This window comes from Mobula hypostoma, chromosome 4 (assembly GCF_963921235.1).
Source record: "Mobula hypostoma chromosome 4, sMobHyp1.1, whole genome shotgun sequence".
In the NCBI taxonomy this organism is placed as follows: Eukaryota; Metazoa; Chordata; class Chondrichthyes; order Myliobatiformes; family Myliobatidae; genus Mobula; species Mobula hypostoma.
The window spans coordinates 177,344,471-177,369,211 of record NC_086100.1 but is presented as its reverse complement, the minus strand read 5'-3'; the positions used below and the strand labels follow the sequence as shown (position 1 = coordinate 177,369,211).

General features: G+C 42.4%; 2 protein-coding genes across 6 annotated transcripts in view; one reads left to right on the top strand and one right to left on the bottom strand.

Moving 5' to 3' along the window:
- Positions 1 to 19,192, bottom strand: part of LOC134345814 (E3 ubiquitin-protein ligase RMND5A) — a 70,725-nt gene extending 51,533 nt beyond the window's left edge. Inside the window, exon 1 of one of the 3 annotated variants that reach the window (XM_063047076.1) lies at positions 18,818 to 19,192. In XM_063047076.1, the coding sequence (XP_062903146.1) occupies positions 18,818 to 18,959 (142 nt within the window). In that variant the 5' untranslated portion in view covers positions 18,960 to 19,192. The remainder of the gene's footprint in view (positions 1 to 18,817) is intronic. The other 2 variants (XM_063047075.1, XM_063047074.1) reach the window with 2 other exon arrangements.
- Positions 3,984 to 24,741, top strand: part of rnf103 (ring finger protein 103) — an 88,910-nt gene continuing 68,152 nt past the window's right edge. For 2 of the 3 annotated variants that reach the window (XM_063047068.1, XM_063047069.1), the window contains exon 1: positions 4,737 to 5,098. The gene's annotated coding sequence lies outside the window, so the exon portion shown is untranslated. The other variant, XM_063047070.1, reaches the window with a different exon arrangement.

The following is a 24,741-nucleotide window of genomic DNA, read 5'->3' as shown; positions in this document are numbered from 1 at the left end:
TTCTTATATTTGTAATTTAGCACTCATATATATGCACTACATATGCTTATCTTCTGAACAACTTCTGGAAGTTAGTGATCAATTATTATATCTAGTGCAAGTTATAGTTTAACAGTTATGTCCAAATTAACTAACTCAATATGCATCACTTCAGTTAATTCTCAAAATGTGAATGTTGGCAACAAAGCTATTACTACTTGTCAATTATAAACCTCTGCCTCAAAGAACCATTGGACATAGGTTTAAAGTAATAAAGTACCGGTAGCAAAAACAATACAAGGCTTTATTTTAAAAACATAGTTAAATAGTTATCTGGAAAACAATGTTTGAAAGGACAGATTTAAATCAAGCCCTTCAAAAAGGTAACTGGAGTGAAGACTAACTGGATGCCTCTTATACATAGACACAACCAGCCTAATGAGTTGAATATTTCCTCCTTTGCTGTTATAATTCTGTGATTCCAGTTGCTCAATGTGGCATTAAGTTCAGAAGCCTTCCTGAACCACTGCAGTCTGTGAAAATATTGATGTAAATGTTCCTACCAAATTGTTAGGTAGAAGTTCATCAGCAAGGCAACAGTAATTATGCAACACACACAAAATGCTGGAGGAACTGAGCAGGTCAGGCAGCATCTATGGAAATAATTACGCTGGAACCATAACCCCACCCCTTCTCCCCATACTCTCAGCCCAACCACACCCACCCCATCCCTTCTCCCCATACCCTCTCACCAACCCCACCCACCCTTTCTCACACTCGGATCTGGGCCATACCCTCCAAATATCCGGACCTGCCTCTCGGTTTTTTTGGAATACCTTACTTTCCATTTTTCTATTTTCTATTTATGATTTATAACTTAAATTTTTAATATTTACTAATTGTAATCCAGGGAGTGGGAAGCGCAGAATCAAATATCGCTGTGATGATTGTACGTTCTAGTATCAATTGTTTGGCAACAATAAAGTACAAAGTATAAAAGATGAAATAGCGGCATATTTGGATAGCAGTGGCAGGATAGGTCCGAGTCAGCATGGATTTACGAAGGGGAAATCATGCTTGACTGATCTTCTGGAATTTTCTGAGAATGTAACTATGAAAATGGACATGGGAAAGCCAGTGGATGTAGTGTACCTGGACTTTCAGAAAGCCTTTGATTAGGTCCCACATTGGAGGTTAGTGTGCAAAATTACAGCAAATGGTATTGGGGGTAGGGTACTGACATGGATAGAAAATTGCTTGGCAGACAGGAAACAAAGAGTAGAGATTAATGGGTCCTTTTCAGAATGGCAGGCAGTGACTAGTGGGGTACCGCAAGGCTCGGTGCTGGGACTGCAGCTATTTACAATATACATTAATGATTTAGATGAAGGGATTAAAAGTAACATTAGCAAATTTGCAGATGACACAAAGCTGGGTGGCAGTGTGAAATGTGAGGAGGATGGTATGAGAATGCAGGGTGACTTGGACAGGTTGGGTGAGTGGGCAGATGCATGGCAGATGCAGTTTAATGTGGATAAATGTAAGGTTATCCACTTTGGTGGCGTGAACAGGAAGGCTGATTACTATCTGAATGGTGTCAAGTTAGGAAAAGGGGAAGTACAACGAGATCTAGGTGTCCTTGTTCATCAGTCACTGAAAGTAAGCATGCAGGTACAGCAGGCAGTGAAGAAAGCTAATAGCATGTTGGCCTCCATAACAAGGGGAGTTGAGTATAGGAGCAAAGAGGTCCTTCTGCAGTTGTACAGGGCCCTGGTGAGACCACACTTGGAGTACTGTGTACAGTTTTGGTCTCCAAATTTGAGGAAGGACATTCTAGCTATTGAGGGAGTGCAGCACAGGTTCACGAGGTTAATTCCCAGGATGGCGGGACTGTCATATGTTGAAAGATTGGAGTGACTGGGGTTGTATACACTGGAATTTAGAAGGATGAGAGGGGATCTGATTGAAACATATAAGATTATTAAGGGATTGGACATGCTAGAGGCAGGAAACATGTTCCCAATGTTGGGGGAGTCCAGAACCAGAGGCCACAGTTTAAGAATAAGGGGTAGACAATTTAGAACGGAGTTCAGGAAAAACTTTTTCCAGACAGAGGGTTGTGGTTCTGTGGAATGCTCTGTCTCAGAAGGCAGTGGAGGCCAATTCTCTGGATTCTTTCAAGAAAGAGTTAGATAGAGCTCTTAAAGATAACGGAGTGAAGGGATATGGGGAGAAGGCAGGAAAAGGGTACTGATTGGGGATGATTAGCCATGATCAGTGAATGGTGGTGCTGGCTCGAAGGGCTGAATGGCCTACTCATGCACCTATTGTCTATTGTCTATTGAAATGAAGAAACAGTCGACATTTCCAGCTGAGACTCTTCTTCAGGACTCATATCCTTCATAATAGTGTGCAACTTTGCAGAGGAACTTGAAAGTGACAGTGTTCCTGTGACCAACTCTCCATATCCTCTACTAATATAGCTGTGAGCACTGTATTGTGGCTGTACGGTACAATACAATGCATGAATACCAAACTTGGATAAACTAAATTATGATATGTTGAACGGCTGGCTTGCATTTCCTTGAGCATAGATGACAGGGAAGTGATATGACTGAGGTGCTGGAGATATTTTTAAAACTTAGACATTAGGGATTTGAGCCAGAATAATCTATTCATAATTTTGTTACCAATGTCGAGGAAAGAATGGTTAAACTCTCTCGTGCTAGATAGCAGTTTTGCTTGATAAGCTTAAGTGAATATTATTGGCCACTTATCTGCTCCAAGCCAGAATGTTGTTTGTCAGTGATAATAATAAACCTGATTCCGACCCTGAAAGCACAAGACAAACCAGAAGCACATTCTGGTTCCCCTCTTAACCCCTGCTCTTCTCTCTAGCCTATCACCTCCCTCTGGTGCCCCTCCTTCCATTTCTTCCGTGATCCACTGTCCTCTCTTATTTTCAGCCCTTTACCTCTTCCATCTTTCACTCCCAGTTTCTCACTTCATCCCCTCCCCTTCCTCCACCCATCCACCTCCCCCTCACCTGGCTTCACTTATCACTTGCCGACTTGTACTGCTTGCCCTCCCTCCATTTTCTTATTCTAGATTCTTCTCTAATCCTGATTTAAGGGATTTAGCCCAAAACATCAACAGTTCATTCCCTTCCACAGATGCTGTGTGATTTGCTGGGTTCCTTCAGCACTTTGTGTATGTACACATGTATACTTTAAGAGCATTTCAGAACTAAAACCTTTATAGAACTATTTGTCTGTGCTTAGAAAATATAGAAATAGCAGTTAAAATGCATCCCAAGAAGGATTATTATAAAATCAGACAATCTTTCTCTTTTCTTCTGTAGAATGGAAATGTGCAGAAAAACTACTATAATTTGTGAACAGGTATTCTTTCAAATTCTCAAGATTTCTTTCTTCAAGACAGCTGGTGAAGCTTCCTTCCAGCTGACTGCACAACTGTGATTAAGGATTTCTTGTGATAAATACACTGTACCAACACACCTAACAAACATAGACGTTGCCTGATCTGCTGAGTTCTTCCAGCATATTGTGTATGTTACTCTGAGCTATGATGTTGTCTCCATTTGAAATAATGTCATAACCTTCCAAACTGGGGGAACTGTTTTAGAATCTAAAAAACTTTTGGTTGGTAATATCCACTGTCTACATTGACATCATCTTAAAAGCCCTATTATGCAAGGTTAGCAGCACCTGGAGGTTAACTATTTTTTAGTTCAATGATTTTCTCCAATACACCCTATCCTCGTTATATGCGTCTTCAGACAATGTGGATTCACAGTTATGCAAGGAACCTATTTCTACCAACTTCTCCTTATATGCGTTCAAGACGCAGTTATGCGAGGAGCACTGCTTTCCCGCCAATACAAGTCACGTGCACATGCCTCACAGTCTCACTGTTGAGACTAAAAGCACCGCTTTCCCACCAATACAAGTCACATGCGCACGCCTCAGTGTCACTCCTGCCAGTCTCGCATTGGTTTTGGCAATGTATGGATGTGCGATCTTGCACTCTTAAACTTTTGTTGTTTTTACCTACGGTGTAGTGATTTTGTGCTATTTAACTATGCCTCCTAAGCGTCTGATGTCAAGTCCTGGGCCATCAGTCAAGCTGCACAGAACGACTTTAACACTTGAAAAAAAGTTAGTAATTATAAACAGGGCGGCGTCAGGTGAAGATAACACAGCTCTGGGACGCCACCCTGTGCAGTTGCGGTCTGATAGCTGAGTTAGGCATCACACCAAAGCAGGTGTTTAATGCAGACGAGACAGGGCTTTTTTGGAAGCGTATGCCGAAATGCATTTTCGTAAGTAAGGATGAAAGAACTGCGTCAGGTTTCAAGGCAGTAAAGGATAGATTGACTTTGCTTTTGTGTTCCAATGCTGAAGGAGACTAAGATGAAGCCTCTCTTAGTTTACCATTCACTAAACCCCCGTGCTCTTAAGGGTTAGAGTAAGAAGCCTCTCAGTGGAGCGCGGAAATCAATTTGGGCGGAGTGTGTGCACACCCTCAAGGGGTTTCCTGCCTTCACTGCAGCTGTCCAGGATTGTGTGGCCCTGGGCTGTAAAGTTGGTGGGGAAGGATTCTCAGATCTCAAGACTGCTGATGTGGTAGAACCCCTGGGTTCTCATGAAGAATTAAGTGTGGATGACCTTCTGCGTTTAACTCAGACAGAAGGTGATAACGATGAAGAAGAAAGTGTCGAGTTGCAGGTGAAGAATTTTACGGTGAAGCAACTGGCTGAACTTAAGGCTGTGGAACACTTGGCACAAATGGTGATGGACTTGGACCCAAGTTTAAAACGGAGTCAGCATTTCAGTTGTTCCCTGCAGTCAAGCCTTCTTCCCTACAAGCAAATTTATGCTGAAAAACAAAATGCCGCCAAGCAAACAACCCTCACCACTTTCTTCAAACCGGTGTCATCTCCTGCTGCCAGCAATTCTGAGAGTTCTGAATCTTCCTTCACCCCTTGCTGTCCTTGATGATCCTGATGACCCACAACCATCCACCTCATCCATGTAAAGCTGCCCAACACCACTGCACAACCACTCATCTCCTGGAGCCAACACACCTGCCACTGTTGGTGAGTACTGTACATCCTAGTATGTTAACTTTCTATAATTTATTACATTGAATATTACCTTAAATTGATGAAATATAATACGAATGTTGCCTTGTGGTACTGCTTTTGTATCGTATTGGTATGAAAATGTGAATAAATTACAGATAAAACATACTTAGGAAGCCCTCCAGAATGCATTCCTATTTTCTCCATTTAAATAATTATTCACATTTATCTTCACACTGACTTTAGACCAGATATTCTTCACTATTTACAGGTTTTCACCTGTGAAGACTAATAATATGATTGTTTAATTTCTCTCTAACTTCTTGTTATAATTTATCCCAGCTCACATCAACTTAAAAAACATATTAAAAAGGACAATTTATGTAATGTTAAGGTGCCCTTGTGTTGAGGACAAATCATGGCGGAAGTGTTGCTGCCTATCTGTATTGATCTGTTGGTCAGGAAGTCAAGGGAGGTGCTGTCTAAGCCTATTTTTATGTTCTCATTGGATTCTACTTTCTCCTTCAGTCATTTTTTTTAAAAACAGAAATTATAGTTTATATTGGACTTCAAAAGTTACACTTGCTCAATGTTAATCATACTTAAGCTCTAAAAGACACATATAAAGGAAAACAATGAAGATCATCTTACTTTTAGAGCTGTCACTGTATATAACAAATGAGCAGCATTTCCCAACCATTAAACATATAGTGGGAAAGAGAGATTACCCTCCTTGCTAAGAGCAGAAAAATAGAGTAGAAACCGATTCAGAAAAAAAAATAAGAAAACAGTTTTTAAAAATGGTCATTAAAGGGATTAAATAGAAGGATGTTCCAGAAATAATAAATCTATTTATTCATTGCGAATCAGTCAGACTGCTATCATTCCATAGGATCTTACAGTAGTTAAGTCAGCAAATACAGAACCACAAAATCTTGCAAGCTTAATTAAGGGTTGCACTATGGTTCACGCTCACTCTTACTGAACCCACACTAGAACAATGGCTGTGTGTAATAATTGATTCGTTATTGTCATCTGTACTGAGATAGTGGAAAAACTTGATGTTGCACACCATCCATGCAGGTCACTCCAAAACATAAGTACATCAAAGTAATGCAAAAGAAAATATAACGTTACCATTACAGGGAAAATGCAGCAAGGGTGGACGAATAAGGTACAAGGGCTATGACAAGGTTGACTGACAGATGAGAGTTCATCAGGTACAAAAGGCGCCATGGTACTGTAGCGGTTAGCGCAATACTATTACAGCTCAGGACATTGGAGTTTGGAGTTCAATCCATGCATGCACAGTAAGGAGTCCCTGTACATTCTCCCAGTGGAATGCGTGGGTTTCTCCGGGCCCTCCGGTTTCTTCCCACAGTCCAAAGAAATACCAGGTAGGTTAATTAATCAATGTAAATTGCCCCGTGATTATGTTAGGGTTAAATCGGGATTGTCAGGGGTTGCTAGAAGGGCCAGAAGGGCTTATTCTGCACTGTATCTCTAAATAAATGAATAAACAGAGTCTGTTCAAGAGTCATAACAGTAAGATAGAAGACGATGTTCTTGAGCCTGGTAGTGTATGTGTGTTTAAGTTGTTTATATTCTGCTCTGGGGTGGGGGGAGGGGTGCAAGAGAGAACGGTTGAGATGGGAGGATCTTTGATTATGATAGCTGCTTTCCCTGAAGCAGTGGGGAGTGTAGATAGTCAATGGAGGGGAGACTAATTTTTGTGGCGGACTAGGCTGGGTCCACAATTTTCTGCACTTTCTTGCTATCTTGGGCAGAGCAGTTGCCTATCTGGATAGGATGCTTTTAATGGTGCATGCATAAAACTTGCTGAGGACCAACAGAAACATGCCAATTCCTTGGTCCTTCATCTTCAGAGGAAGAAGAGACACTGGTGTGCTTTCTTGGCCATAGCATCAATATGGTTGGACCAAGACAAGCCACTGGTGATAACTACTCTAGGAACTTGAAGCTCTCAATTATCTCCACCTCAGAAGCATTGAGACTAGGCCTGTACTCCAGCCTACTTCTTGCAGCCAATAACTAGCTCTTTTGTTTTGCTTACAGTGAGGAAAAGGTTGCTTTCTTGACACTATAACACTAGGCTATCTCCTTAGTGTACTCCATTTTGTGTCTGAGATCCAGCCCACCGATGTGGTGTAATCTACAAACTTATAGATGGAATTAAAACAGAATCTCACCACACAGCAATGAGCATATAGGGAATTAAGAAAGGGGGTGAGAACACAGCCCTGCAGGGTACCAGTGTTGAGGACAATCATGGCGAAGATGCTGCTATTCTTACTAATTGTCGTCTGTTGGCCAGGAAGTAAAGGATCCAGTTGCAGAGAAAGGTGCTGACTCCAAGGTCTAGGAGTTTGGAAATAAGTTTACTTGAAATTACAAAATTGAAGGCAGAGCTTTATCTATAAGAGTAATTCACTGTAGGTCTAGTGGACAGAAAGGACATTTAATAATCATAAGATCATGTAACTTGCACCAAAGTAGTCTAGATACCAGGATTAAAATACTGGAAACAGAATATTTCTCTGAATGCAATAAGTTCATAAAAGATAATTTCTTACACTAGTCCACTGCCATGTAAAAAAATCTGCAGTTCCAATGTAATTAGCATTATTAGCAGCAACCTCAATTACATGATGGCCCAAAGCAATATTATCATAAATTACCCAATCAAAACTTGGAAGTGAACACTTACGTGCACGTGTACATACAAGTTAATTCTGCAGGATGTGAGACAGGAAGAGTTAAGTGAATAAAAGAAAAGAATATTGCAATGGAAACAAGACAGACTGCAGATGTTGCAAATCTAGAGCAACACACATACACACAAAATGCTGATGGAGCTCATCAAGTGGGGCAGTTTATATGGAAATAAATAAATGGTCAACATTTCAGTCTGTTGAGTGTTCATTTCCTTCTATAAATGCTGCCTGATTAGCTGAGATCCAGCATTTCATATGTAGCTCCAGAATCAGAATCAGGTTTATTATCACCAGCATGTGACGTGAAATTTAACTTGGCAGCAGCAGTTCAATGCAATACATAATCTAGCAGAGGAAAAAAAAAATAAAATAATAACAATAAACAAGTAAATCAATTGCGTATATTGAATAGATTAAAAAACATGCAGAAACAGAAATACTTTATATTAAAAAAGTGAGGTAGTGTCCAAAGATTCAATGTCCATTTAGGAATCGGACGGCAAAGGGGAAGAAGCTGTTCCTGAATCACTGAGCATGTGCCTTTAGGCTTCTGTACCTCCTTCCTGATGGTAACAGTGAGAAAAGGGCATGCCCTAGGTGCTAGAGGTCGTTAATAATGGACACTGCCTTTCTGAGACACTGCTCCCTGAAGATGTCCTGGGTACTTTGTAAGCTTGCACCCAAGATGGAGCTGACTAGATTTAAAACCTTCTGCAGCTTCCTTCAGTCCTGCACAGTAGCCCCTCCATACCAGACAGTGATGCAGCCTGTCAGAATGCTCTCCACAGTACAACAATTGAAGTTTTTGAGCATATTTGTTGACACACTAAATTTCTTCAAACTCCTAATAAAGTATAGCCGCTGTCTTGCCTTCTTCATAATTACATCGTTTTGTTGGGACCAGATTAGATCCTCAGAGACCTTGACACCCAGGAACTTGAAGCTGCTCATTCTCTCCACTTCTGATCCCTCTATGAGGATTGGTATGTGTTCCTTCATCCTATCCTTCCTGAAGTCCACAATCAGCCCTTTCGTCTTACTGACGTTGAGTGCCAGGTTGTTGTTGCTGCGGCACCATTCCACTAGTTGGCATAACTCACTCCTGTACGCCCTCTCGTCACCACCTGAGATTCTACCAACAATGGTAGTATCGTCAGCAAATTTATAGATGGTATTTGAGCTATGCCTAGCCACACAGTCATGCGTATATAGAGGGTAGAGCAGTGGGCTAAGCACATACTCCTGAGGTGTACCAGTGTTGATCATCAGCGAGGAGGATATGTTATCACCAATCCGCACAGATTGTGGTCTTCCAGTTAGGAAGTCAAGGATCCAATTACAGAGGGAGGTACAGAGGTCCAGGTTCTGCAACTTGTCAATCAGGATTGTGGGAATGATGGTATTATATGTTGAGCTATAGTCGGAAGAACAGTAGGTGTTTGTGTTGTCCAGGTGGTCTAAAGCCGTGTGGAGAGCCATTGAGAATACATCTGCCGTTGACCTATTGTGGCAATCACAAATTGCAATGGGTCCAGAATCTTGCTGAGGCAGGAGTTTAGTCTGGTCATCACCAACCTCTCAAAGCATTTCATCACTGTCGATGTGAGTGCTACCGGGCGATAGTCATTAAGGCAGCCCAGTTCTTCTTTGGCACTGGTATAATTGTTGCCTTTTTGAAGCAAGTGGGAACTTCTACCCGTAGCAGTGAGAGGTTGAAAATGTCCTTGAATACTCCTGCTAGTTGGTTGGCACAGGTTTTCAGAGCCTTACCAGGTACTCCAACAGGACCTTCCACCTTACAAGTGTTCACTCTCTTTAAAGACAGCCTAACATCAGCCTCTGAGACAAAGATCACAGAGTCATCAGGTGCAGCAGGGATCTTCACAGCTGTAGTTGTGTTCTCTCTTTCAAAGTGTGCACAGAAGGCTTTGAGTTCATCTGGTAGTGAAGCATCACTGCCATTCATGCTACTGGGTTTCGCTTTGTAGGAAGTAATGTCTTGCAGACCCTGCCAGAATTGTCGTGCATCCAATGTTACCTCCAATCTCATTCGAAATTGTCTCTTTGCCCTTGAAATAACCTTCGCAAATCATACCTGGTTTTCTGGTACAGGCCTGGGTTGCCAGACTTGGATACACAAAAAGTTACGATGCTGATCGATCCTATTAAAAGGAGACATTTATGTGGCTGCTTTTTAGTATCATATATCAATGTTACATCAGATATTAAGCCTATCTAATCTCACAGATGAATACAAAGGATCACAATGAAATATTTTGTTGACCTGGGAAGTTTTGCTCTTCAGAAGAATGTTTCTCCCTGAAACATTACTAAAAATGGATATTATCACAATCATATTGTGGTGAATGCAAAAATTGCCACCTGGGTTTTTCACATTATCACAGTGACAACACTTCCAAAGTGCTTCATCAGCTGTGAGAAAGTTTGAAATTTCCAAAAGCTAATGTGTTAAAAGACCAAGTGTTTACAGGTTTCTTTACATTTATAACATTTTCAATCAAATATACCTCAAATTTTTATGTGCTACAATGCAACTGTAGTCATGTTTGGAAAGTCAAACTAGAAGGCAGAGTACAAGGTCAGAGGGAGGTGAATCTGTGGAATATGTTGCCATAGGTAGCTGTGGTGGCCAGGTCATTTGGGTGTATTTAAGGTGGAGGTTGATAGGTTCTTTATTAGTCAGGGCATGAAAGGTTATGGGGAGAAGGTAGGAGAAAGAGATTGACAGAGAAAAGGGATTAACCATAATGTGCAACACACACAAAATGCTGGTGGAACGCAGCAGGCCAGGCAGCATCCACTGGAAGAGGTACAGTCGACGTTTCGGGCGAGACCCTGCGTCAGGACTAACTTAAAGAAGAGATAGTAAGAGAAATGTCGACTGTACCTCTTCCAATGGATGCTGCCTGGCCTGCTGCGTTCCACCAGCATTTTGTGTGTGTTGCTTGAATTTCCAGCATCTGCAGATTTCCTCGTTTGCGTTTTTAAATTCAACCATAATGAAATGGCAGAGCAAACTTGATGGACCAAATGGCCTAATTCTGCTCCTATGTCTTATGGTCCAAGGTTAATAGTAGGATTCTTAACAGTGCAGAAGAACAGAAGGATCTTGAGATCCAAAACCATAGATTCTCCCAAAGCTGCCACACAAGTTCATTTGGGTGATCAAGAGAGCAAATGGGGTACTGGTCTTTATTAGTCAGGAGATTGAGTTCAAGAGACATGAAGTAATGTCAGAATCAGATTTATTAACACTGATGTGCTGTGAAATTTGTTTTGCGGCAGCAGTAGAATGCAAAGCATAAAAAATTTATTAAAAGTTTAACAATAAATATATCAAAAATATATAGTGAAAAAAGACAGCAAAATTATGAGGAAGTGTTCACAGATCATTCAGAAATGTGATGAAGGGGAAGAAGCTGTTCCTAATATTTTGTGTGCATCTTCAGGCTCCTGTACCCCCTCACTGAAGGTAATAATGAGAAAGCATGTCCTGGATGGTGAGTGTCCATAAAGATGAATGATTCTTCCCGAGGAATCACCTCTTGAAGATGTCCTCGATAATGGGGAGGCTACTGCTCATGAAGGAGCTGGTAGAGTCTATAATCCTCTTGCAGCTTTATAAAGCTCTGGATGAACCTGATTTGGAGTACTGTGTTCAGTCCTGTTTGCCTCATTATTGGAAGGATGTGGAAGCCTTAGAGAGGGTGCAGAGGAGATTTACCAGGATAGGTTGAGTGAGCTGAGGCTTTCTCTTTGGAGCAAAGGACGATGAGAGGCATCTGAAGAGACTCGTACGGCCAGATTTGGGAATAGCTTCTTTCCAACTGTGATAAGATTTGTAATCCAGGGAGTGTGAAAGCGCAGAATCAAATATCGCTGTGATGGTTGTACGTTCTAGTACCAATTGTTTGGCGACAATAAAGTATAAAGTATAAGTATATGAGATAAGGGACAGAGTAGACAGCCATCATCTTTCTCCCAGAGCAACAATGGCTAATGTGAGTGACCATACTTTTAAGGTATTTAGAAAGAAGTATGGGGGGGGGGGGGGAATAAATTATCAGAGGTATTTTTATTATATATGAACACAAAGAATGGAAAGTGCATAGCATGCACTGCCGGGCTGGTGGTAGCAGTAGATGCATTAGGGACATGGATAAAAGAAAGATAGGAGGGCTAGGAGGGCTATGTAGGAGGGAAGGATCTTGAAGTAGGTTGAAAGGTCAGCACAAAATTGTGGGCCAAAGGGCTTGTACTGTTTTATGTTCAATGTTGTCAGACACTTACCAATCACAATTTTACACCCATTATACTATGTGTAACTCTGCCATGGATGGTCCCAGGCCCAGCTGTGAAAGGAGGAGGGTTGGGCATGGGGCTAGCAACACCATCCCATAAAAACCCAGAGCTACAAAAACACCAACAGAAGCTCCAAAGACATGAGAGACGAAGGATAGCAAGATGATGTGCTATACCTGGGGATGACTTGAAAGACTAGCGCAGGACAGAGGATTCCTGTGAGCTGCTATCAGTGACCTATGCCCCAGAAGGGGTAATGAGCTTAAGCACGTACACTGTGTCTGAATACAAGGGGTATGGCTATTGTAAACAATGTGACCATGTTGGTAAATAAATTAATTCTACTTCTTACTGGTAATTATGTTCTACCACAGTGCCAAACCTACAGCCCATGAGACCCAACTATGCCATAGAAATCTGACCCTCAAGGGCCAAGTCAGAGTCTCATTTAATCCATATGATCTATAATGGAACATGAAAAACATGAATCACTCTCCAAATTCTAGAAGTCATCTCTCAACAGTGCTTTTTATATTTTCAAAGATGCTGAACCACTTAATAATTTTCCTTATTTAATATTTCACACACTTTCTCCTGAGAAACATCTATTAGCCCCCAATTTTTTTTATTATAAGTAAAGTCAGTTGAAAATAGAATTGTACAGCATAAAATAGGCTCCTTGGCCCACTGCATTTATTCTGACCCCCATGCTTGTCCATAATAATCTGATTTTTCTGCATTAATTCTACAACAAAACTTGTCAACATCCTACATCTCCACATTTAAAATTTGCGTTTAGGTCCCCAAGAGCAACTCTTGCCTTCACAATTCCCCCCACTTTATCTTTATTTACATAAAACGATCTTTGGGTTTTGAACTATTACCCAATACATTTTTCATACTCCTTTAGATTTCCAAATACCATTTATTTTCACTCATATACCTTATATACATTTTGAGCTTTATCTTGTCTTTCATTTTTTTTGCTTTAGCAAAACTATTTGCAGTTTGCCATCAGGGTTTGTCTGACATAGTTGTGCCACTTTTTTATTACTGTGAGGACAAAACCGTTCTGCATTGCTTCAAGACTCAATGACATTAAGTCACATTTTCAACGTTCATTTATTTATTTTCAGCTTCCCATTTCAAAACCTTTATAAGAACATAAGATATAGGAGGAGCAGTAGGCCACCTGGCCTGTCGAACCTGCTCCACCATTCAATAAGATCATGGCTGATCTGGCCATGGACTCATCTCCACCTACCTGCCTTTTCCCCATAACCCTTAGTTCTCCTACTATGCAAAAATCTATCCAACCTTGTCTTAAATATTTTTACTAAGGTAGCCTCCACTGTTTCATTGGGCAGAGTATTCCACAGATTCACCACGCTCTGGAGAAAGCAGTTCCTCTTCATCTCCATCCTAATTCTACTCCCTGAATCTTGAGGCTATGTCCCCTAGTTCTAGTCTCACCTACAAGTGGAAACAACCTTCCTGCCTCTATCTTATCTATCCCCTTCATAATTTTATGTTTCTGCAAGATCTCCTCTCATTCTTCTGAATTCCAGCGAGTACAGTCCCTGGCAACTCAATCTCTCCTCACAGTCTAACCCCCTCATTTCTGGAATCAACCTGGTGAACCTCCTCTGTACTGCCTCCAAAGCCAATATATCCTTCCTTAACTGATACTATAATGTTATGTGAATTGAATTATAATCACTACCACAAAAATGCCCATTCAGTGATGCTCCTTCCATCTGCTTCATTCACCAAAATTAATACCAGAATTACCACCCCCTGTGAATCTTCCACTTCAAGTGTCCCAGTGCTTTGGCATCTGTCATATACACTCAGTAGCCACCTTATTGGGTGCAGCAGAGGAACCCAGTGTGATCATCTGTTGCTGTAGCCAATCCACTTCGAGGTTTGATGTGTTGTGTGTTCAGAGTTTTTAAAAAAAAAGTTAAAAGTCTGTCCCGAGCCTTGTGGCCCATCATGGCCCCTTATGCCTGTTCCTGTGGTGTGAAGCGACTGAGAGTACAAGACTCCCCCCCCAGATAGGATGCCAGTCTATCGCCAGGTTAACCCCCAGCATTGTGACGGTACCCATGGACTGGAGCAGTGTGTGGTTAAGTGCCTTGCTCAAAGACACAATATGCTGCCTTGGCCAAGACTCGAACTCATGACCTTCAGATCGTGTGTTCAGAGATGCTCTTTTTCATACCACTGTTATAATGTGTGGTTATTTGAGTTACTGTCACATTCCTGTCAGTTTGAACCAGCCTGGCCATTCTTCTCTGACCTCTCTCATTAACAAGACCTTTTTTCCCCACTGGATTTTTTTTGTATCTCGCATCATTCTCTGTAAACTCTAGAGACTGCTGTGCATGAAAATGCCGGGAGATCAGCAGTTTCTGAGATAATCAAATCACCCCATCTGGCATTCATTCCACGGTCAAAATCACTTGGATCACATTCTTCTATATTCTGATGCATGGTCTGAACAACCATGTCTACATGCGTTTATTCATTGAGATAGAACATAGAATATTACAGCATAGTACAGGCCCTTCGCCCACAATGTTGTGCCGACCCTCAAACTCTGCCTCCCATATAACCCCCCACCTTAAATTCCTCCATATATCTGTCTAGTAGTCTCTTAAACTTCACTGGTGTATCTGCCTCCACCACTGACTCAGGCAGTGCATTCCACTCACCAACCACTCTCTGAGTAAAAAACCTTCCTTTAATATCCCCCTTGAACTTCCCACCTCTTACCTTAAAGCCATGCCCACTTGTATTGAGCAGTGGTGCTCTGGGGAAGAGGCGCTGGCTATCCACTCTATCTATTCCTCTTATTAGCTTGTACACCTCTATCATGTCTCCTCTCATCCTCCTTCTCTCCAAAGAGTAAAGCCCTAGCTCCCTTAATCTCTGATCATAATGCATACTCTCTAAACCAGGCAGCATCCTGGTAAATCTCCTCTGTACCCTTTCCAATGCTTCCACATCCTTCCTATAGTGAGGTGACCAGAACTGGACACAGTACTCCAAGTGTGGCCTAACCAGAGTTTTATAGAGCTGCATCATTACATCGCGACTCTTAAACTCTATCCCTCGACTTATGAAAGCTAACACCCCATAAGCTTTCTTAACTACCCTATCCACCTGTGAGGCAACTTTCAGGGATCTGTGGACATGTACCCCCAGATCCCTCTGCTCCTCCACACTACTAAGTATCCTGCCATTTACTTTGCACTCTGCCTTGGAGTTTGTCCTTCCAAAGTGTACCACCTCACATTTCTCCGCGTTGAACTCCAACTGCCACTTCTCAGCCCACTTCTGCATCCTATCAATATCTCTCTGCAATCTTCGACAATCCTCTACACTATCTACACCACCACCAACCTTTGTGTCATCTGCAAACTTGCCAACCCAGCCTTCTACCCCTACATCCAGGTCGTTAATAAAAATCACGAAAAGTAGAGGTCCCAGAACAGATCCTTGTGGGACACTAGTCACAACCCTCCAATCTGAATGTACTCCCTCCACCATGACCCTCTGCCTTCTGCAGGCAAGCCAATTCTGAATCCACCTGGCCAAATTTCCCTGGATCCCATGCCTTCTGACTTTCTGAATAAGCCTACCATGTGGAACCTTGTCAAATGCCTTACTAAAATCATGTAGATCACATCCACTGCACTACCCTCATCTATATGCCTGGTCACCTCCTCAAAGAACTCTTATCAATGTTAGACACGATCTTCCCTTCACAAAGCCATGCTGACTGTCCCTGATCAGACCATGATTCTCTAAATGCCCAGAGATCCTATCTCTAAGAATCTTTTCCAACAGCTTTCCCACCACAGACGCAAGGCTCACTGGTCTATAATTACCCGGGCTATCCCGACTACCGTTTTTGAACAAGGGGACAACATTCGCCTCCCTCCAATCCTCCGGTATCATTCCCGTGGACAACGAGGACATAAAGACCCTAGCCAGAGGCTCAGCAATCTCTTCACTCACCGCATGGAGCAGCCTGGGGATATTCAGTCAGGCCCCAGGGACTTATCCATCTTAATGTATTTTATCAACATGCTCCAGAACATTCACCTCACTCATATTGTCCTCACCAACAAGTTCCCTCTCATTGGTGAATATCGAAGAGAAGTATTCATTGAGGACCTCGCTCACTTCCACAGCCTCCAGGCACACCTTCCCACCTTTATCTCTAATCGGTCCTACCTTCACTCCTGTCATCCTTTTCTTCTTCACATAATTGAAGAATGCCTTGGGGTTTTCCTTTACCCTACTCACGCCCCCTTCTTGCTCTTCTCAGCCCCTTCTAGCTGCCACATGATTGGCTGATTAAATATTTACATTAACAAGGAGTACAGGTATACCTAATAAAGTGGCCACCGAGTGTAAATCTATCTCACAAAAGCATAAGGAGTGGGAGTATTTTAGGATCAGCAAAGAATGAAATAAAGGAAAAACAGAAGGTAAAGTTAAAGTAACAAGATCTACTTAAAATGCAGTAAGTCTTTTTAATGCATTCTTTATCGATTATATATTTTGCTGACACTCCAGAAACACCAGTGATGTTGTGGGAATGGAACTAGACTCTCTGACGGTGGTGTCTGAAAGGAGGATGGTCTAAGTTGCATGCCATCTTGGACAATGTCTCCCATCCACTACATAATGTACTGGGTGGGCACAGCAGCACATTCAGCCAGAGACTCATTCCTCCAAGATGCAACACAGAGTGTCATAGGAAGTCATTCCTGCCTGTGGCCATCAAACTTTACAACTCCTCCCTTGGAGGGTCAGACACCCGGAGCCAACAGGCTGGTCCTGGACTTATTTCTTGGCATGATTTACATATTACTATTTAACTATTTATGGTTTTATTACTATTTATTACTTATGGTGCAACTGTAATGAAACCCAATTTCCCCCGGGATCAATAAAGTATGACTATTACTATGACTATGATTATTTTCTTTCTGGATATAAATTACTGATTTAGAATCTCAGTCGCCATGAATAAGCTTCCTTTTCATTCTTTGATCAGTTCCATTCCTCTTCAGTACATCTTTCTTCCCGTTTATAATACTGCCCATGTAGCAGGCTCCCCACGCAGCTGATAAATCCAAAGGAATAGCAGAGACTGATACAGTTTGGTATCACAGGGGGTTGCCAGTCAACGTTGAACTCAATGCAGGACTGCGTTAGGGACTCCAGCTCCAGATTTTTCCCTCAGGTTTTACTCCCAAAGCCTTCACCGTGAGAGGGTATAGCCGCAAGGCAGCAGAGGTTGTCCTTCTCCGAGATGAGGTGAAAACCACAGCTAACGAGATCCATCTGCTCTAAGGTGCCAGTAACCTGCCTTTCTCCTTCTGTCAGTAGAAAAGGTTCCACCAGGCTTAGTAGCTAATGCACATGTGAAGACCAAGAACTGAACTTGGTTGTCAGAGGCTATTTGAGACACATGCCATTTGCAGCATTTAACAGGCAGTGGGAGCTTTCTTATAATATAGTTTTGAAAACATAGTACAATAGGATTGCAAAATCTTAACTCAAATCACTAGACTTTGTATCAAGAAGGTGGCAATCATCATTAAAGAACATCATCATCTGGGGCATATCCTCTTCTCATTGCTACCATCAGCAAGGTGGTACAGGAGTCTGAAGACTCTCACTCAAACTTTTAGGAACAGCTTCTTTCCCTCCACCATCAGATTTTGAAATGGTCCATTCACACTATCTCATTATTTGATTTCTGAACTACTTATTTATTCTTGTAACTTACAGTAATTGTATGCCTGGCACAGTACTGCTGCTGCAAATCAACACATTTTGCAAAATATGAGTGATAATAACCCTGATTCTGATGTCTAAAATCAAAATGTCTAAAAAAATGTCAGTGTAAAGTTAACTACATACTATAAAAAATTCACACTCAGTATGCTATTTCAAAGTGAAAACATTTTAGCAGGTATGAAAAATTATAATCAGTTATACTTCCTATGAAGATCTTAACACTGTTATTGCAGAGATTAAAATTACAATTCAAGTTTTTACAACCTGTAGACTAGTCTCCACATTGGAACAGATGACTTGTCAAGCCTGTAAATGTCATCTTGTAATAAACACACCTTTTCCAATAGGTGCGCCAACGTATAATCAGTGTGCACACATGGGACCACACACACCCTCGCATGAGTGAAATTTTAGATCAGATAATGTGCACGGTAACACCAATAAAACTACAGTATCACTTCAATGGAATATGATGTAAAGTAGCTGTATTACACTCTGTTAAGGTGTGCTATTTGGTCTGCGGATAGTGCCCAGTAAAAAACACAGGCGCGTAAAGGTCTGATGTTCGTGTTTATAACATCACGCACTTATCTCCAGCTGTAGTCGTTAGTCCAGCCATTAAACCTCGTACTGTATTGTAGGGTAATACACATCACGTAGTGTAAAGTTCACACATTGAGCGAAGCTCTGATGAGCTGCCAGCGGTAATGCAATGGGGTCAAGTATACATCGTGGAGCCGAGGTCCCAGCACTATGTTCCTCAGAGTAATGCCAAAGTAAACAGACAGTATATGCATATTACATGTACAGGCCCGTGCTCCGTAAGGTTATCGCCGTGGCGACGTTCACTCACCACCGGTCTGGCTCAGCTCTTGCCTCAGACCGCTCGTGTATTCGATCAGCTCCTCCAGAGTCCGGTCGCAATGTTGCCCGTACGAGGTGAATTTCTGCAGAACTTTATCCAGCTCCCTCTCCACGTTGAGACATTGCTCCATTATAAGGCGACCAAAAGGGAAGGGAGGAAGGAGGGAGGGAGGGAGGGAGGGAGGAGAAAACGGGAGGCGATCGAAGCTCGTCGCCCGACCGGTCACTGGGTCCCAGCCCTGGCTACACCCCCTCCCCCGCCCCGGCCCGGCCTGGCTGCGCCTGCGCCGTTACCGCGATCCGGTCCGAGCGGCGCCGCGCGCCCCGACGCTCGCGACTGTTTTTGTTTTTCTCGAAGCGGCAGCGGCGACTCGCGCAACAGGTGGAACCCAGCAACAGCGCCAAACCGGAGGGGTGGGGGTATGTGCAAGGAACAAAGAAAACCCCTAAACTCCGCTGAATATGGGACAGGTTACCAACAACCTTTGTTTTAAATATTCTTGTACGTGTGAATAACATACTAAGGAGCTACTGTAGACCTAATAACACGTTTCAATTTATAACCGCCCACTGAACCTCCCCCTAGTTTTCCCCCTCCACTAGTGGATAGGACCGGAAATTGCGTACAACATTGGCCAGTGATTAGGGTTATTGAGGAGAAGATAAAACACTAAATTAACAGCGAACCGAGGGTCGATTAGATTGTTTTAGTCTGTTATAGATTTTAGAATATTCATTTAAAGCAGCACTGGCGCTTGTTTAGGTGGCAGGACTCCTTTAACCTTTGACCTGGTCTCACTGATTAATCTCTGTGGGGACGTTTGTTGCAGTTTGGGTCAGTGCTCTTGGTGTCTGGTGCTATATGTTATTAAATTCTGTCTCAAATTATTCCTTCACGTTCGGACTGGCAATGCTAGGAGTGTCCCTGAACTAAAGAGGTCAGTTAGTGAACCACGTTGGGAGGTCAGACAAAAATACAGATCGCTGGAAGAGGTTATCGGGTTAGTCGGCATCCGTGGAGGCAAAAGGGCTGAGAGGGGAAAACGAAAGATTGCCAGGCTTGGGGGGCAAGGATGGGTATGTGGAATAGAGGCTGGTAGGCAATGTACGAGTGATACGCCTCTCGTTGACTCGATAAGCGTGGCAGGTGTCTTTCCACGTAGGACATCAGTGAAGCAGCAAAAGTTTTGCATCAGTGCTATTTTCGTAGTAGCTGTTAAAAAGCGGTACTTTTAAAATCCCCAGTATATTTGCATTTTAGTTCCTCCGCTGCTACAATAGGTTTCAAACTCGTGTATCAAAATCAGTAGTCCAAAACTACAGGTGCTGGTTCACCGTGCTTTTGTACAGCTTGAAAGAAAGAAAAATGTAAATGACAAGCATTGGAAGCAAATCTGTCAAAACTCTAGATTTAATAAAATTTGACTATTTAATTGTATTAATTGATAAGGATAGCTCCGTTTTCATTATGAAATGTCACTTAATTTATAATTAATTTTGCAATGTGGTAAAAGAATAGAAGCAGTTTATCAATTATTGTTTTGCAAGCTGCAATTCAGTTTCTTTCATAGAAAGATGCCAGCATCTTAAATATTAAATTTTGCCAATCTTGGTCCACCAACTAGGCAGATGATTTTGTGTTAGTCCTGGCATGGTCAGTGATGATCCAATTCTCCTGTTATGTCGATGTGGTTTTCTTATATACAGCTGTATTTAATGTATGGTTATGCATTTTGGTAGAAGAAATGAAAGGGTTGACTTTGTACTAAATGGAGAGAAAATGCAAAAATCTGAACCACAAAGGGACTCAGGAGTCCTTGTGCAGGATTCCCTAAAGGTTAATTTGCAGGTTGAGTCTGTGGTGAGGAAGGCAAATGCAATGTTAGCGTTCATTTCAAAAGGACTAGAATATAAAAGCAGGGATGTAATGTTGAGTCGTAATAAAGCAGTGATGAGAACTCACTTGCCCCTTATCATAGAAAGGATGTGCTGAAACTGGAGGCTGAAGTGGTGATAGATTGGACGTATAGAGGTACTTAGACCTAAGGAGCAGGACACAGGAAAATGGTTGACAGTTAGGAAGGGGAAAGAGGTTAAAGAGCCAGTGCAGAGTACCCCTGTGGCATCCCCCTGGACAGCAGGTATATCACTTTGAATGAAGTCACAGTGGTCGGGTCTCTGGCATTGAGTCTGCCTGTGTGACTCCGAAGGGAAGGGGGAGAAGAGGCACACTATAATGATAGGGGATTTGTTGGTTAGGGGAAAGGACAGAAGGTTCTGTGGCTGGGAACAAGATTTTCCAGATGATAGGTTGCCTCCTGGGTGCCAGGGTCCAGGATATCTCGGATTGAGTCCTCGACATTCTTGTGTGGAAGGGTGATCAGCCAGAAGTTGTGGTCCATGTAGATACCAATAACGAGGGTAGGATGAGTGACAAGGTTCTACGTAGGGTGTTAAAAGGCAGAACCTCCAGGGTTGTGAGCTCAGGATTGCTACCCTGGCCATGTGCTAGTGAGGCCAGAACTATGCAGATTATACAGTTTAATATGTGATTAAAGAGTTGGTTTAGGAGGGAGGGCATAAAATTTTTGGATCAGTGGGCTCTCTTCCAGGGAAGGTGGGACCCGTATAGAAGGGATGGTTTACACCTGAACTGGAGGGGTACTAATATCCTAGTAGGAAGGTTTGTTAATGCTGCACAGTGGGGTTTAAACTAGATTTGCAGGGGGATGGAAACTAGAGTGCCAGAACAGGTTGTAGAGAGATTGTGGAGGCAGATGTTGGTAAGACTTCAGACAAAGTTAAGAATCAAAAGGTTGATCTTGGTGTGACTAGTGTCCTGAGCTGCCCATAGTTAAGTGCAAGAAGTATTGTAGGAAAGGTGGATAACAGTGCTGAAGATGAGGTAGCTGGTTTACGAACAGAGACAATGTATAGTGTGGAGAGGATGTTGATAGGGCAAAATTAAAGTCAACAGGATGAGTTGCAACGTAAAAGGTGGACAAAATCAAAAAGGGTGAATACAGGACTGAAGGGATGTATCGGAATGTGCACAGTATACAGAATAAGGTAGATAAACGTGTAGCACAGTTGCAGATTGATAGGTATGATGTTGTAAGCATCACTGAATCATGGCTGAAAGATTATAGCTGGGAGCTTAATGTCCAAGGATACACATTGTATCGAAAGGATAAGCGGGAAGGTAGAGGGGATGGCTTTGCTCTGCTGATTTATAAAAAAATTAACTCAAATCATTAGAAATGGGTGACATGAGGTTGGAAGTTATCATTGTGGATAGAGGTAAGCAACTGCAAGGGTAAAAAGACCCTGACGGGAGTTGTATACAGACCCCCAAACAGTAGTAAGGATGTGTACTCTCCACACGTCAGCCTCTCCACACTACACGTTGTCTCACAGATCTGGATTTTTGCAGATGACATTGTCCTGCTCTCTGACCAGATGGAGGAAGCACAGCAGCTACTGACAAAAGTGGAAATTGAGTGCAATAAAGTTGGACTTCACCTAAATGCTAAAAAGACAGAGTACATGGTGTTTAACTGCGACAAAGGTACTCTCAAGACCGTAAAGAATGTTACCATTAAGAAAGTCTTTGACTACAAGTACCTCGGGTCAAGAATGTTGAGTTCGGAGAAGGACATAGAGATACGGAAGGCGCTGGTGTGGAGGGCTATGAACAACATGAAGGAAATATGGAAGTCAAACCTGACCAGAGGGCTTAAAAAGAGGATCTTCGTAAAGTCCATTCTCGCGTACGTATGTGAGAGGTGGACTCTCATCAAGACTATGTGAAAGTCCCTAGATGGTTGCTGTACACGATTGCTCCAGATGGGTCTTGACGTGAGTTGGCAACAGCACATGATGAATGTCGAGCTCTATGATGACCTACCGATGCTCACCACTAAAATCGAGGCGAGAAGACTGCAACTAGTGGGGCACTGTCTACACCACCCTGAGCTACCTGCCAGCCTAATCATCATATGGGAGCCCAAGCATGGGAGGATGAACCCTGGGCACCCTCCCAAGACTATGGTCAACACGCTCCTAGAAGACAGCGGTGCGGCTAATGTAGATGAACTGAATACACTGATAAGGGAGAGGGAGAAGTGGAGAGTCCGTCATCGTGCCCAACGCCAGCCCCCTAGGCCTGAGTCGACATAGTAAGAGTAGTAGACAATATGCAGGTAGATTGGTGCTGGATTCCAAGAGGAGAAATTTCAATAGTGCCTAGGACAGGGGTAGGCAACCTTAAGCACAAATGATTTTCTAGTATATGTTATTCATTAATTTGAGGCAAAACATGACTAGATGTATTTAAATAGATAATTCCCATATTTTAAGTTTTTATGGCATTTATCTGGCCACTGTCCGCTCATTAATACGTAATCCGGCCCACAGAGGCAAAAAGGTTGCCGACCCCTGGCCTAAGAGAGAGTTTTTTAGAGGAGCTGATGTTGAGCCCACTGGAGGATCAGCTATTCTGGATTCGGTGTTGTGCAATGAACTGGAATTGATTAGAGAGCTCAAGGTAAAAGAACCCCTAGGGCCAAGTGATCATAATATGATTGAATTCACTCTGAAATTTGAGAAGGAGAACCTAAAGTCAGATGGCTCTAGTCCGATATTGACTGGACTTCAGAAGAATGAGGGGTGACCTCATTGAAACCTATCGACTGGTGAAAACCCTTGATAGAGTGGATGTGGGAGAGGATGTTTCCTGTTCTGGGTGAGTCTAAGACCAGAGGACAGAGCTTCAGAATAGAGGGGTATCCTTTGAGAATGGAGATGAGGGGGAATTTCTTTAGCCAGATGATGATGAATCTGGAATTCTGTGCCACAGGCAACTGTTGAGGCCAAGTCTTTATGTATATTTAAGGCAGAAGTTGATAGATTCTTGATTGGTCAGGGCAAGAAGGGATATGGAGAGAAGGCAGGACATGGGGGCGAAGAGGAAAATTGAATTAGCCATGACGAAATAGTGGAGCAGGCTCGATGAGCCAAATGCCTAATTCTGCTCCTGTATCTTACAGTCTAAATGCCAGTTTTTATTTATGCTGTTTTAAAGCTGAACCCTCAAGCCTACCCCCACTATTCAGTATAACCAGCCCCAGCCCTTAATTTACTGTGCTAGTTCCTCATTAGCCCTCAATTCCCTAATCTTTTAGAAGTTTACCTCTTTATCTAGCCTCCATAACTACCCATGGTAGAGAATAATAGATATTCTCTGTGCGCTAGGAAAAGAAATTCCCACGTATATCAGCTATAAATGACCGCTTCCTTCTCTTGTAACTATGTTCTCTTATTCAAGACTCTGCCACTAGTGAGATTCACCTGTCATACCCCCTTAAAGTCTCATATATTTCATTAAGATCACACTGCATTGTTTTAATCTCCAAACAGTAGAAATCCAATTTAGCCGTTTGTAACAAGACCCCCCTCTCACTGTAAGGAAAATAGCCTGGTGAATCTCTTCTAGATTGCCTGCAATGCTGCTAATATTTTCTCAAATAAAACTATCCAGTACAGTACTCCACATAGGTGTAGCCTCAGCAACAGGCTGTGCAATTGTAACAATATTTCTCTATATTTAAACTTGACCCCCCTTGCAATCCAAATTACTTATTCACCTACTTGCTATCGTTTTGTGATACTGACACAAGACCACCTGGGTGCCTCTGTACTTCATCATTTAACGATCAATCCACATTTAAACAATAATAGCTTTTCCACTGACTGAAGTGCATGAACTTGAAAATTTCCCTTTTGTGCCAGGTTTTCACCCACCTGATCAACTTTGATCTATTCCATGGAGCCTAACTATTCTCACTTCCTTTTGGCTTACTTTACTATTGCTGAAACTCTTGGATACAGTTGGTCAGTTGTATAAATAAATAA